Source organism: Mastomys coucha, unplaced genomic scaffold, assembly GCF_008632895.1.
Source record: "Mastomys coucha isolate ucsf_1 unplaced genomic scaffold, UCSF_Mcou_1 pScaffold21, whole genome shotgun sequence".
Classification (NCBI taxonomy): Eukaryota; Metazoa; Chordata; class Mammalia; order Rodentia; family Muridae; genus Mastomys; species Mastomys coucha.
In genome coordinates, this window is record NW_022196904.1 from 2,002,616 (window position 1) to 2,015,990 (window position 13,375).

The 13,375-nt window shown below is 51.6% G+C and overlaps 1 protein-coding gene across 3 annotated transcripts in view; it reads right to left on the reverse strand.

Moving 5' to 3' along the window:
- Nucleotides 1-1,171: 1,171 nt before the first annotated feature.
- Shisa7 (shisa family member 7) overlaps nucleotides 1,172-13,375 on the reverse strand; it is a 19,999-nt gene continuing 7,795 nt past the window's right edge. The window contains exons 2-6 of one of the 3 annotated variants that reach the window (XM_031385173.1): nucleotides 12,282-12,982; nucleotides 10,481-10,614; nucleotides 7,891-7,941; nucleotides 6,853-7,002; nucleotides 1,172-6,066 (exon numbers count right to left, since the gene is read on the reverse strand). In XM_031385173.1, the coding sequence (XP_031241033.1) occupies nucleotides 5,426-6,066; nucleotides 6,853-7,002; nucleotides 7,891-7,941; nucleotides 10,481-10,614; nucleotides 12,282-12,961 (1,656 nt within the window). In that variant the 5' untranslated portion in view covers nucleotides 12,962-12,982 and the 3' untranslated portion in view covers nucleotides 1,172-5,425. Of the gene's footprint in view, nucleotides 6,067-6,852; nucleotides 7,003-7,890; nucleotides 7,942-10,480; nucleotides 10,636-12,281; nucleotides 12,983-13,375 lie in introns of all 3 variants that reach the window. The other 2 variants (XM_031385172.1, XM_031385174.1) reach the window with 2 other exon arrangements.

Consider the following 13,375-nt stretch of genomic DNA (forward strand, 5'->3'; position numbering starts at 1 on the left):
CTTGTTGGCATAGGCCTGTCATTCCAGCTAGTCAGACGATGATACAGTGGATTGAAAGTTCAAGGTCTGCTTGGGCTGAAGAGCAAGTTCAAAGCCAACCTGGGCAACTTAGTGAATGCCTGGCTCAAAATAAAAAAAAAAAAAAGATATTTTTATTTATATACTTATTTTTGTTTGTTTTTTTCCAGACAGGGTTTCTCTGTGTAGGCTTGGTTGTCCTGGAACTCATTCTGTAGTCCAGGCTGGTCTTGAACTCACAGAGATCTACCAGTCTCTGCTTCCTGATTGCTGGGATTAAAGGCACAGACCACCACTGTGCCCAGTTTAAAAATATTTTTAAAAGAAAAGGGGAAAAAGGCTGTAAATATAGCTCACTGGTACAATGTCTGTTTAACATTCAAGAGGCCCTCCATTCAATCTTTACTACTGCACACACAGGAACACACACACACAGTAGATATATATTACAAATTAAAGGAGTTGGAGATGTGGAGTTGTTAAGAGCACTAGTTAATCTTGCAGAGGAGCAAGTTTGATACTAAGCACCAATATGGGGGCTCCCAAGTGTCTGCAACTCCAGTTCTTTTTTTTTGGGGGGGGTGGGTTTCGAGACAGGATTTCTCTGTGTAGCCCCGGCTGTCCTGGAACTCACTCTGTAGACCAGGCTGGCCTCGAACTCAGAAATCTGCTTGCCTCTGCCTCCCACATGCTGGGATTAAAGGCGTGCACCACCACTCCCCAGCTGCAACTCCAGTTCTAGAGGATCTGATGCCTTCTTCATACACTAGGCATGCATGTGTTACACAGACATCCATGCAGGCAAAACACTCATGTATGTATGTGTATATCTATGTCTGTATCTATGTGTGTTGTTCTTTATAAGGGTTGCCTTGATCATGGTGTCTCTTTACAACAATGGAAACCTTAACTAAGACATATATAAACATTTTAAAAAGAAAACAAAAACAAGAATTAAAAATTACATTAAAATGTCCCTTCCCTGACTCCTCAGCTTCATGGATCACTCTGAGCCTTCCAGAAACAGTTTTAGGAATCCCTCCCCTGACAAATGTTAGTATGCCTTTGGTCGGATCTATACTCCACTACACAGAGAGAGGAGGTCCCCAATTTACAAGTGAAACAGGTGAGAAGAAAACCTTGAGACTGAAGATCAGGAAAACAGCTATTTATTCCAAAACAAAAATCAACACCCCACCCCCAGCCAAGTGCCAGCGCCATTTGCTGTCTCACCAGGAAGTTGAAGGTGAGTCCAGCACTGGGAAGAAGAGTGGGGAGGGGCGTAAGAATGGGGTTCAGAGGCGTGAGGAATCTCTGGTGTGGCACTTTGATCTTGTCTCTGACACCCCCTCTGCAGCCCCCAACCAGAAGGGGGCTTTCCTGCAGGGCAGTGCACGCCCTGCCCATGGGTATTTGTGTTTATTGGGAAGCAGGGGGGAGGGGTTGGGGAGGGGAAGACTCAGAAGGCCAGGTCCCAGCTCTGGAAGCATCGTGGTGATGGTGGGGGATGAGCAGAACAGGGCCTGCTGGCCCACCCTCAAGACCTCTCCCCACTATGGCTTTATTGAAATAAGAGGTCAAGACTTCAGGGTCAGGCAGGTGGAGGGTGGAGGCTGGGGTGAGAGCAGATCCCAGGAAGGAATTCAGGTTTGGGGAGGGATGGAGGGAAGGAGAGAACAGGCAAACAAAAGCTGAAAGCTCCTGAACTTCTCCAATGCTTGGGGACAGAAGAAAGCTGTGTGTTCCATGGGAGTGTTAAGCACACTTGAAGGGAGGCCCTAGAATGGATGGGGAGCCCACGGAGCATCTATTAGTTGGGAGACTGAAAACCTGGTGCTGGAGTTTAGGAAAATTGGTAGTAATCTCCTACTTTCCTTAGCATGGTGAGAGCCTGGCACCATCTGTCCCATCCAGGCTCTGGGCAAGAAGGGATGGCCACAGAGGCCAATATTGGGTGGGGGAGGGAGACATAAAAGGGAGAGGGCGGCCCAGAGGAGGGAGAAGAGCCCCCCTCCTTGCCTTAGGGGCTGGGAGGGGGGCATGTAGCCCTTTAAGAGTGGGGAACAGCCGCCCCCCTGAAACATGGCTATATGTACAGAGAACTGGGTGTGGCAGGAAAAGATTGTGCACTGGGTGTTAGGGACTCCCTGAAGTCCCTGGGTACTCCCTGGTATGTTAGCGAAAGGGGCAAAGGAGCACCCTTGGCCTTTTCAGGTGAAGGTAGCAGGGGCCATTGCTCTCAGATATACATACTCCAGGAATGGGCCAGCAGGTGGTTTATCAGCTGTGGCATCTCCCACATCCTCTCTAAAGAGAGCTTGGTCCAAGCTAGCAAGTTCTGATCCTCGTTGGGACCAAGTAACAGGGATGGAGTGGAGTAGGGCAGTGATGCCATCTAAGGGCTGGGAAGCTCCCTCTCTGCTGCTGCTGTGGAGAGGTCACCGAGATGACCCTGTCACCGATCAGATGGCTGGTCAAGGGACAGTAGTAATCCAAGAAGAGCTTGGATGCACTCACCAGTGAGTGGAAGGAGGCTGCCAAGGCCAAGTCTGTAGGTGAAGCTGATCCAGGTATCTATCCAGATCAGGAGTGAGGCAGTGACACATTAAGAAGGGCCAGAGTGGGGTGACATTATCAGAGGGAGAGACAGCTGGGTCCACCCTAGTCCATTGCAGGGAATGGGAAGTGGCCTGTTGTGCTAGTTCCCCTGAAGGGAGGAACTGTAAATGCCATGAGACCCCAGAGGACAACTGAAATGTAGCCTGTCACAGCATTTGGATCCTGGCAGATGGCACACAATTGCCATGGGTCCTGGAAGATGAGGGCACACAATTTTACATGGATTCTGGGAGAGGATGATGGCACCATGGCTGAAGTGCACTCTGGAAAATGATGACATTATTGGCTGTCATGGGTCCAGGGAGGTGATGACAACCGTTGTTATGGTAGACTCCAGAGATAATGATATCACTGGATTTCAGAGACCTTAAGTCATGGAGACACTGGGGTTAAAGTGGGTCCTGGGAAATGAAGACACCACTGGCTATTATGGCTGCTTGGAAGTGATGGCACCATGGTTACAGCAAGTCCCGATGAGTTGTGATAGGACATGACTGATGGATCCAGGGCGGTGACAGAATGGTGGCTTTCATGGATTCTCATTGTATATGATACTTGTGACATTATTAGGTGGATCCTGGGATCTGATGATACATGGTCGCAAAAATCCAGGGACACCACAGTTGGAGTGGATTTTATGAAGTGGTGACATCATAGCTGTGGTGGCTACTGAGACATGAAGACATGGTTAAAGTGGATCCTGGAAGGTGACACTGCAGTTATAAGGAATCACAAGAAACACTGGCTCTATCGGTCCTAACAAGTCCTGGTAGAGAGTGCCACCAGGAGGCAGAATGGATTTTTGGAAAGTAAGGACATCATTGTCCATGGCACAGCCTGGGAGACAAGGACACCATGGTTGTACTGGTTCCCGAGAGATGAGGGCAGCATGGTTCTGGTGGATCCTGGGAGATGGTGAGGACTGTATGTATGGTTGTGATTGCTGGGAGGTGATGAGGTGAGCATGTTGTGAAAGATTCTGGGAAGCAATGAGGACATGTTTGTGGTGGATCCTGGGATATCATGATGACGTGTTGTTTGGACCCTGGGAAATGACACCATGGTTGGGAGGAATCTTAGGAGGCAATGATGATGCCATGGAGACACTGGGGTTAAAGTGGGTCCTGGGAAATGAAGACACCACTGGCTATTATGGCTGCTTGGAAGTGATGGCACCATGGTGATAATGCCTGGAAGATGATATGGTAATTGATGTGAGTCTTATGGAATTCTGGGAAATGACACAGTCAACACTGGACCCCGACTGCTATGCCATCATGAAAGGAGGACACTGGGTGGCATTGATGATGTCATTGGCAAGGTCAGCAGCACATATACCCTAACCCTCCCCTCCAATAGAGATGGGGACTCTGTTGAGAGAGTTGATGTCTTTAGATATGGCAGAAAGAAGTGATGCCAGCCTTTGGCTCACCTATGAGTCCTAGGACTTTAGAAGCCTATGGATCAAAGTGGCTTTGGAGCTGAAGCTCATCCATGGGTGTCACCCCCAAGGACTCACTGCACAGGCCCAGCCTTTCATTACAGGGGCTAGTAGACATCCTGTTGGGTATGGCCCTGGGGTCATGGGAAGAAAGAAGCCATGGAGCTTAGCTATAGGGAAGTAAGATAAGGACTCTGATGATGCAATCATTATGCAGTCACTACTATTGGTCATCTAGAGTGGGGACCACCTCTGAGAAGGAAACACTCTATGATGATGTCCAGGCAATGGAGGGCATCATCACCAGCATCCTACAGAGAGATCTCTCAGCATTCCTAGTGCTGACACCCTCACATCACATCTCAGGACAGGGTACTTTCTCTGGCCTCTTCCCAGGTGGCCTTGGGCTACACGTGCCCAACTTTCTCATGACATGGCACAGCAATAGAGGTGTCTCCTGGTGTCATTTCCAAGTGGGTGGCAACTGGTGGCCACACCACAGAAGGGCCTCACCCTGGAGAGGTCCCAGGAACAGCTAGTCATTTCTGGTAATGACATCACATGAAGAGGCACAGTCCCTGTGATGGCGCCATTGGGCAAGGCACCTGTTCTGGTGATGGCGTCACAGGAGGGAGGCAAAGTCCTGTGACAGTATTGTGGAAAGGAGGCCTAATCATTAGTGAGGACATAATTGGCAGGGCGTGGTCCACTGTGATGTGTCCCAGGAAAATGGCTTTTCTGTAGTGGTGGGATCATGGAACGGAGGCATCCATCTTCTCCATGGCAGAGAAACATTTTTCCTGTGATGATAATTGCAAGAGGCCTTGGTGTTCAGTCAGGATGATGTCAACAAGTCTCAAGAATTGTGAGGCTTGTCTCTGTAGTGACACTGCAGGAAGAAACTTTTGTTTCTAGGGATGATGGGATGGGGCAAGGCATTGTCTATAGTGACATCACAGGAAAGGAGTTTCTGTGGTGATGTCATGCAAAATGGACAAGCCTTTAGTGATGACCTCATAGGCAGGGCTCTTCCTCTGTGGTGACTCATAGGAAGGAGGTTTAGTCCCTGAAAACAACATCATAAAACACAGACATATTTGCTAGCAATGACCTCATGTACAGGCCTCCTTCCTCTGGGATGACATCATGGGAGGGAGGCCTTGGTTCAAACAGTGACAACGTAGGAGGAGAGATCTCATCTACTGTAACATCCCAAAAGGAGGCGTGGTCTCCTGTCCAAGGGCCCATCTGGCCTCAGACTCTTGGTGTGTATGATAAGCCTGTGATGAGATCTGGGCTGGGAGAAGGGGGCCTCAGAAGCCGCAGCCCCCAGCACTCCACCCGGCCTCAGACAGTCACTTCGTTCTTGCTGGCAGTGCGCAGGTGCTGGGGCAAGTGGTGCCCAGGGATGAACTGCAGCTGCTCCAGGGTGCCCTGGCGCTGGAAGGGTGGCCTGCGGGCCAGTGTGCCCCCACCCCCGCCCGCATCAGACATCCAGGCTGGCTGAGGAGAGCCATGAAGGGCGTGGTGATGGTGGGCATGCAGGCCTGATGGAGGCAACCCATGCAGGGGTGTGGGGGGGCCCCCAGGCCCCAGCAGCAGGTTGGAGTGTGAGGCAGCCAGGCTGGCCCGGGTGGTGGGATCTGGGGGCAGTGCAGGACTTCGTGGGGGTGACAGCAGGTGCTCACGACTCTGGCGAAGCGCCTCGGGTGAGGACAGCAGCAGGTGTTCCTGAGACACCAAGCGCGCTCGAGGCAATGTGAACTCATAGCGGGAAGCTCGGCCACCATCGCCCAGCAGGTGCTCCTGGGACATAACCCGTCGGGGATTGGGTGCCGGTGCCAGGCCCAGCTCCTCAGGGCCGCCCCAGCCATCCATGCGGTAGCCACCGCCAGTGCCAGGCCGCCGTAGTGCATGCAAGGGTAGCGTTCCACGTGGCATCTCCAGCTGTCTGCGCTTCAGGTAGGCTTCATCCAGATCTTTCTCAGCTCGGGGAGAAAAGACAGAAAGATCCCTTGACAACCCAGAGCCTTCCCCCCTCTACCCTCCTTACCAAAACCCCAGGCAGCACCCAGGAGACCTGAAAGTTTGATCTACAAGAGTCACCAAGTGGGGCTGGAGAGATGGCTCAGCGGTTAAGAGCACTGACTGCTCTTCCTAAGGGTCCTGAGTTCAATTCCCATCAATCATATGGTGGCTCACAACCATCCGTAATGAGATCTGACGCCCTCTTCTGGTGTGTCTGAAGACAGCTACAGTGCACTTACACATAACAATAGATAAATCTTTGGGCCAGAGTGAGCAGAGGTCCTGAGTTCAATTCCCGGCAACCACACGATAGCTCACAATCATCTGTACAGCTACGATGTACTCATACACATAAAATAAATAGATCTTTTTTTTAAAAAGTCACCAAGCTAAGCAGGGCATGGTGGTTCACACCTGCGATCCCAATACTAGGGAAGCCGAAACAGGAGGGTCACCATGGGTTTGAGGCCAGTCTGGGCTACATAGTTAGTTCCAGGACAATGTGGGTTACAAAGCAAGTCTCTGTCTCAGAAAAGCAAAATTAAAAACAAATAAACCAAACAACCCTCCCAAACCCGATCTAACCCAAAATATCTAAGGTAATATGGAACCAACTGGGAAAAAAGCTGGTAAGAAGAATGAAGCCTTGTGCGCCTCCCATCACCACCACTCGCTGTCCATGGTACTGATCGACACCCCCCCTTCCCCAGGCCATTGGCTGAGTTCCCCTTCCTCGGCTTACTCACCCAGTCTCTTGAGGGAAGAGTATCGATTCAGTTCTGATTTCACAGCAGCCTCATAGGATGGGGGAAGATGAGAGAGGTTGTGGAAGGATCGAGAGCAGGACAGCGTGGAGTAGTGCAGGGAGGGGCTGGGCGGTGGCATAGCACGCCAGTCTGTGGCAGTGGGAAGACCCAGTCAGTGCAGATCTTCTCCTTCAGACCCAGCCCTAACCCTTATTCCTTAGACCCGGGGATCCAGAAAGCAGCCCTCCTCTCTCAGACCCAGGTGTCCAGACCCTAGCCTTCCTCCTTCAGACCCATGGACCAGAGCCCAGCTCTCCCCCTCAGACCTAGAGTTCCATACCCTTTCATTCTCAAGCCGAAAGGTCCAGATTCCATCCTTCCCTCAGATTCAGGAATCCCGATGTTGCCCCTCCACCCTCCACCCAGGATCCAACTGATCTTTGCCCTTGTCCCTCAGACCCAGGGGTTTGGACCCTAGCCTTCTTTCCTCAGACTCCAGTCTCTGCTCCCACCCTCCTCCCTTAGACCTAGGATTTCAGACCCCAACCCTCCTCCCACAGCCACAGGGGTGAAGATCCCAGCCCTCCTTTTTCAGACTCAGGGGGATCTAAGATTTCAGGCTCCAGACCTCCTCCTTCAGAGCTCTACGGCTTGGGAGGTGAGGATCTGGAGTTCTAGCCTGTGAAAGCTTCAACCTTTAGGAGCCCCTCCTTCCCCATCACATTGGACAGGATTGTGTTGAGGATGAGATCACATTCCAGGTCGGGGACCGCTGGCATTTGTCAGCACCCACTGAATCCTGGCCTCAGCTGGGGATGCATTCCACGCATCTTCCCAAAACTTGACAGGAAGGAAGGAGATCCACCACTTCCGGTGTCCTCTCGAGGACACTTGCAGCAGCTGCCTTGGTGGGGCCAGCCCCACATGAGCACTGGCTCATGGGGGTCTGACTGGGGCTCCACCCAGCACCAGGCTGGGGCAACCCACAGTGGGGAACAAGGACCCCCGACTCCCAGGGCGCCTCGGCCCTCTGCGTACCCAGTGTGGCGGCGTGGTGCTTGGGGCTGTTGACGTTGTAGTGCAGGTTATCTGAGGGACCGAGAAGGGAGGTGACGTCACTGTCATCGCCATCCCAGCAGGCACTCTAGCCTGGAAGTATGTCACTTCTGGCTCTCAGTTCAGTACAGCTCCCACCCCCTCATTAGGGCTCCACAGGTTGACTTATATTCTATTAGCCCCTTTAGGGAAACAGAGGATGGGTGCTCATGATCATGGTTGGGGAGTGAGATGTCCCTCTTCCACATTCACCCCAATACCCAAGCCAGAAGTCTGGTGGTTTCCATACCACCTCTTTCCTTCTTGCCACTCAAGCCTGGTGGCCCCTCCTGACCCCACACCTCTGCCTTGCCTGGTACCCTCCCTCTGAATCACTAAATATGCCCTTTTTTGTCATCTTGCCAGTACACATTAAGGTGAGAAGCCAGCCACAGTGGCTGTTCCTCGCTGCCCCCAGCACTCAGATGATACCTTCCAAGGTTCACTATCCCCTACAGGAAAAGTGGAACATGGGGGTGGTGCCTGAGGCTTGCCACAGGGCCTTTGCACCTTCTGCAATGCTGGTCTCACTGCCTTGAATCTCTTTCTTTTCCTATTTGAATGAAATCTCTTTCAGGATCTAGCTTGAGGCTTCACACAGTGGGTCATGCCTGCAACCCTAGCACATGGGAGGCTGAGGCAGGCGGATCTCTGAGTTTGAGGCCAGCCTGGTCTACAGAGTGAGTTCCAGGACAGCCAGGGCTATACAGAGAAACCCTGTCTTGGGAAGAAAAAAAGGAAGAAAGAAAGAAAGAAAGAAAGAAAGAAAGAAAGAAAGAAAGAAAGGAAGGAAGAAAGGAGAAAGAAAGAGAGAAAGAAAGAAAAATTAAAGCCCGACACTGCGGCACAAGCCTGTAATCTCTAGTACTTGAGAAGGAGGTTCAAGCTCAACTACATAGTTTGAAGCCCAGCCTGAGACCTGATCTGAAAACAAAAACAAAAAAACAAAAAAACAAACCAAATCCCACAAAGACCTAGTTTGAATGTCCCTTCATTATTACCATTGAAAATCATCAAAAAAATAAAATAATAAATAAATAAATAAAAATTTTAAAAAAACACTGGGTGGTGGAGGCACACACCTTTAATCCCAGCACTTGGGAGGCAGAGGCAGGTGGATTTCGAGTTCGAGGACAGCCAGGGCGACACAGAGAAACCCTGTCTTAAAACAAACAAACAATTAAAAAAAAGAAAAGAAAATCATTTCGTTTGTCCAGCCCTGACCCAGTTCAGACCCTCTTCTATTACTGCATGGGCCTCCTGAACCTCTCTCCTCTAAGTTCTTCTTTTAACATAGCTTGCAGATTCCAGAACATGGGTTTTTTGTTGGTGGTGTTGTTGGTGGTGGTTGTTTGTTTGTTTGTTTCTGGACAGGATCCCAGTGTGCACTAGCTGGCCTGGAATTCACTGAGATCTGCCTTTCTCTGCCTCCCAAGTGCTGGGGGTTAGAGGCTCAAGCCACCAAGCCTGGCTTCCTTCTAATCTTTTGCCGGGCTGGAGATAGAAGCCAGGGTCCTATGCATGCTAAGTAAGCAACCCTAACACTAAACTACATCCCAAGGCCCTTACTATTGGATTCTAGGCAAGTGGACCCATGAATTTCACCTCCAGCTCCTCCTGGATGAATTCTACCCCTGAGCTGCATTCCTACCCCTTGGTTTTCTTTCTTTCTTACTCTTTCCTTCCTTCCTTCTTCCTTCTTCCTTCCTTTCTTTTTTTCTTTCTTTCTTTCTTTCTTTCTTTCTTTCTTTCTTTCTTTCTTTCTTTCTTGTCCCCCTCCTTTCTTTCTTCCCTTCTTTCTTCCTCCTCCTCCATTTTGTTTTGTTTTGTTTTGATTTGATTTTTAAGACAGGGTTTCTCCGTGTGGTCCTGGAACTCTTTAGACTAGGCTGATCTTGAAGTCACAAATCTGCCTTCCTCTGCTTCCTGACTGCTGGGATTAAACTCGTGAGTTCCTACTGCCTAGGATCTCTTTGGTTTTCTGGGACAGGATCTTGCTTTAACCCAGGCTGGCATCCAACTCTTGATCTTCCTACCTCAGCCTTCATTCAGAGTTTTGGGACTAAAGCTGTGTGTATTATCATCTATCTATCTTCCACTCCTGTGTATCTGGTCCATGATCAAAGCACCTCAATGGTTTCCCACTGACTTCAGAACAGAGAACCTGAGCTTAGCCTGAAGGAGTTTAGAATGCTAAGCTGTCTGTGGTCTCAGGTCTGAGAGCCTCATAAACTCTTCTCAGCCACCCAGAGTTCCTGCAGCTAACGTTGCTCCTCTCTCTGGGAAAAGCACTCCCATGCCACTCCCCCATTTCCTGGCTCAAATAAGACCAGAACTTTTCCTGCCTGCTATGACCTTGGGGAGTTCTCCTTGGATGAGAAAGATTCATGTAGAAAGAAGAAACATTCACAGCTGATAGATGGAGACTGGAGTAGGGCCAGGGCATCAAGGTTGAGGAGTGTCACATGGGGAGGACAGAGCCACAGGAATGAGGGCATGGCCAGAGATGAGGCACCATGTCACTTGCACTCACCGAGGTTGGAGGGCTTCATGGTGTTGTAAAGGTTCTTGGGCGTCCTTGGGGGCATGCTGTCTGGGCCTCCCAGACCTGGGGTCAGAGAACTGCTTCTGGCCCGGTCCGGGCGGGTTGCAGGTCCTGCTTGATGCCTGAGAATATCCACCAGAGCTCTAAAAATGGCAGATGGATGGGTGGGTAGTCAGGGACTAGGATGGGAGGGAGATGGGTAAGGGTCCAGGACTCTTTCTCCCTATCCTGTTCTTTAGTGCATCCACAGTGCAGAGATGTGGTTTAGTTTTGGCTATGTACCTTCTAATGTCAACCTTTCTAGGCCACATTTCTTGCTTGATGAATTCCTTCAGGAACCCCTTCTGTGATCTCTCCACAGCCACCTGTGTGGCCTTGCTCCACCATGAGCTAAGACCTTATAACGGTTCCTTGGGCAGCCTTCCTGGTTGCAACAAAAGATGTCCTACTTGCTCACTTGGGCAGACCTTTCTGAACGTTTTCCTCCTTGCAATCTTTCACAACAGACCTCCTCAGTACATTGCCGATCAGGTCACTGCTTAGCACATTTCCTACCTGGAAATCACAGCCCCTCTCTCCTAGTCTGCAACTGCAGTCCTTGCTCCTTGTCTGCCCTCATACATGCCTCAGAGGTGTTTTGCTTGGTTATATCTATCTCTAGTGGCTCTTCATAACACACAGAAGAAATGCAGCCTGCCTGCTCTTCCTCAGACACTCTGTAGGAACAGCATGCCTCCCCAGTGTTGCAGTTTCCCTCTGCCTGGAATAACTCTCACACAGATACCTGAATGGCTCTGCCTCTTATTTCCTCCAGGGTTATGTTCAGACAGACTCTTTCTGATCTTCAACTAAACCCCTCAACTAAATTCCTCCCCAAACCAACATTCCTTCTGTTAACTTTTTACATTGGTTTGTTTTCTTCACAGCACTGTCAATATCTAGAGTTATGTTGCATATAAGCTTGTTGCATATTGCTCACCACAAATATTTAATGAGCACTCTGCGGCATAGCAGCAGAGGACTCGACATGAATCAGCTCAGTTAATCTCCTTTACAGTCCAAATAAACAGGAGTCAATTCTTAGCCCTACTATCTATGTGGGGAAGAGTGTCTGGCCATCATACAGATCACAGGCAGAATCCTTGGACTTAGGAAAACAGGCTTGCCGGGCGGTGGTGGCACATGCCTTTAATCCCAGCACTTGGGAGGCAGAGGCAGCCAGATTTCTGAGTTCGAGGCCAGCCTGGTCTACAGAGTGAGTTCCAGGACAGCCAGGGCTATACAGAGAAACCCTGTCTCGAAAAACCAAAAAAGAAAAAAAAAAAAAAAAGAAAAAAGAAAAAAGAAAGAAAAGGAAAACAGACTTATCCAGAAAGACAGGACTTTTGCTCTATTCTGTATCCCTAGCCCCTGGCCCACAGAAAGTGCGTAAGAAATACTGGTTGAATGAATGAACTCTCCATACCAATTCTTTTCTACAGCCAGGTCCTTTTGTCGCTTCTGTCATTGGGCTCCAGTTACTTCCCACAACTAACTTGGACCTCAGCCATCCGTGTGGCCAGGCCCCAACAGGTTCCTTGTTCGAAAGAGCAGGTCCCGCCCCCAGCCAATACACCCCTTTTGCCCAGACCGCACCCCTCAAGCCGGTTGACCTCTCACAGAGTAAGCCCTGCCCCTTAAACAGTTGCTCCACCTCCCAGCACCAAGGAACCGCCTCCATAGGATTTTCTGTTCCCCAGTGCCCGGCTCCAGGCTCCCTCCTGTCCCTTCAGCCCCAACTCACGCTTACCTGGGCACGTTGATCTCCCGGTGCGCCCTGGGTGCGCGTGACGCCTTGCTGAAGGCCACTTTGGCACCGACGCCCACCGCCAGGGCGAAACTGATGACTCCGCACACCACGTAGGCTGTGCTGCCCCCTGGGCCCTCTCCCCCACGTCCCCCAGCGCCCCCGGCCCGGCCCCCTTCCAGCCACCCTGCTTGGCCCGGCCCTGGTCCCCCACCCGCACCCCCAGCGCCCCCGGCGCCTCCAGCCAGCGGCGGGGGCGTGGTGGCCCAACGTGGCGAGTCGTAGTTGGAACAGGAGGCCTGCGCCAGGCGCATGTGGCGGTGCTCACAGCAGAAACGGTAGTGGCAGGTACCACAGCAGAAGCGGTAGGAGCCGGTGCTGCAGTTGAAAGTGGCGTCGTACTGGCCCATGACATCGTAGTAGCCATGGCAGAGCTCGGCCGGAGGGGGCGCCCGTGCCGCTGCGCCCGTGCCACCTGCGGGGCTGGTCTTGGTGGCGTTGGCGCTGGTACCTGTCGCGCTCCCGCCGCCCGCCAGAGCCCCCGTCAGGCGCCGCAGGTGCGCGAGTAGAGCGGGCAGCGGGCCCGGGGCCACTGCGCTTGTATCGTTGGATGGGCGCGCCCCCGCCGGGTCCGCGGCGGAGGCTAGCAGCGCGACGGTCCCGAGCAGCAGCAGAGCCGGCATAGTGCACACCGGAACGCCAGGCTGCGGGTCCGGGAGCCGATTTGCAGCGGTGGGAGGAGAAGGCAAAGGGAGAGAAGAGAGAGGGGCTCAGCGGAAGAAAAGAAAGGATAGGCGGGGACGGAGAAGGGGCATACAGAAGTTTTTACGAAGGGAGAACTTCACGGAGAAGGAAGGTGTGAAGGCGGAAGGCAGAGGGGGTAATTGAGGAAGATGTGTGGGAGGGGGGTGAGCCGCAGCCAAATACCCGAGGAGTCCAGGAAGGAGGGAAAGAGGAGGAAGGGAAGGAAGGAGAAGGAGGAAGAGGGAAGAAAGAAGGGATAGGGAAGAGAGATGTGAGGTGTGGGGTAGCCGAGTAGTTGAGGAGGGAGGAGAAGAAAGGAGAGGAGAGGAGAGGAGAGAAAGGAGGGAAGAGTG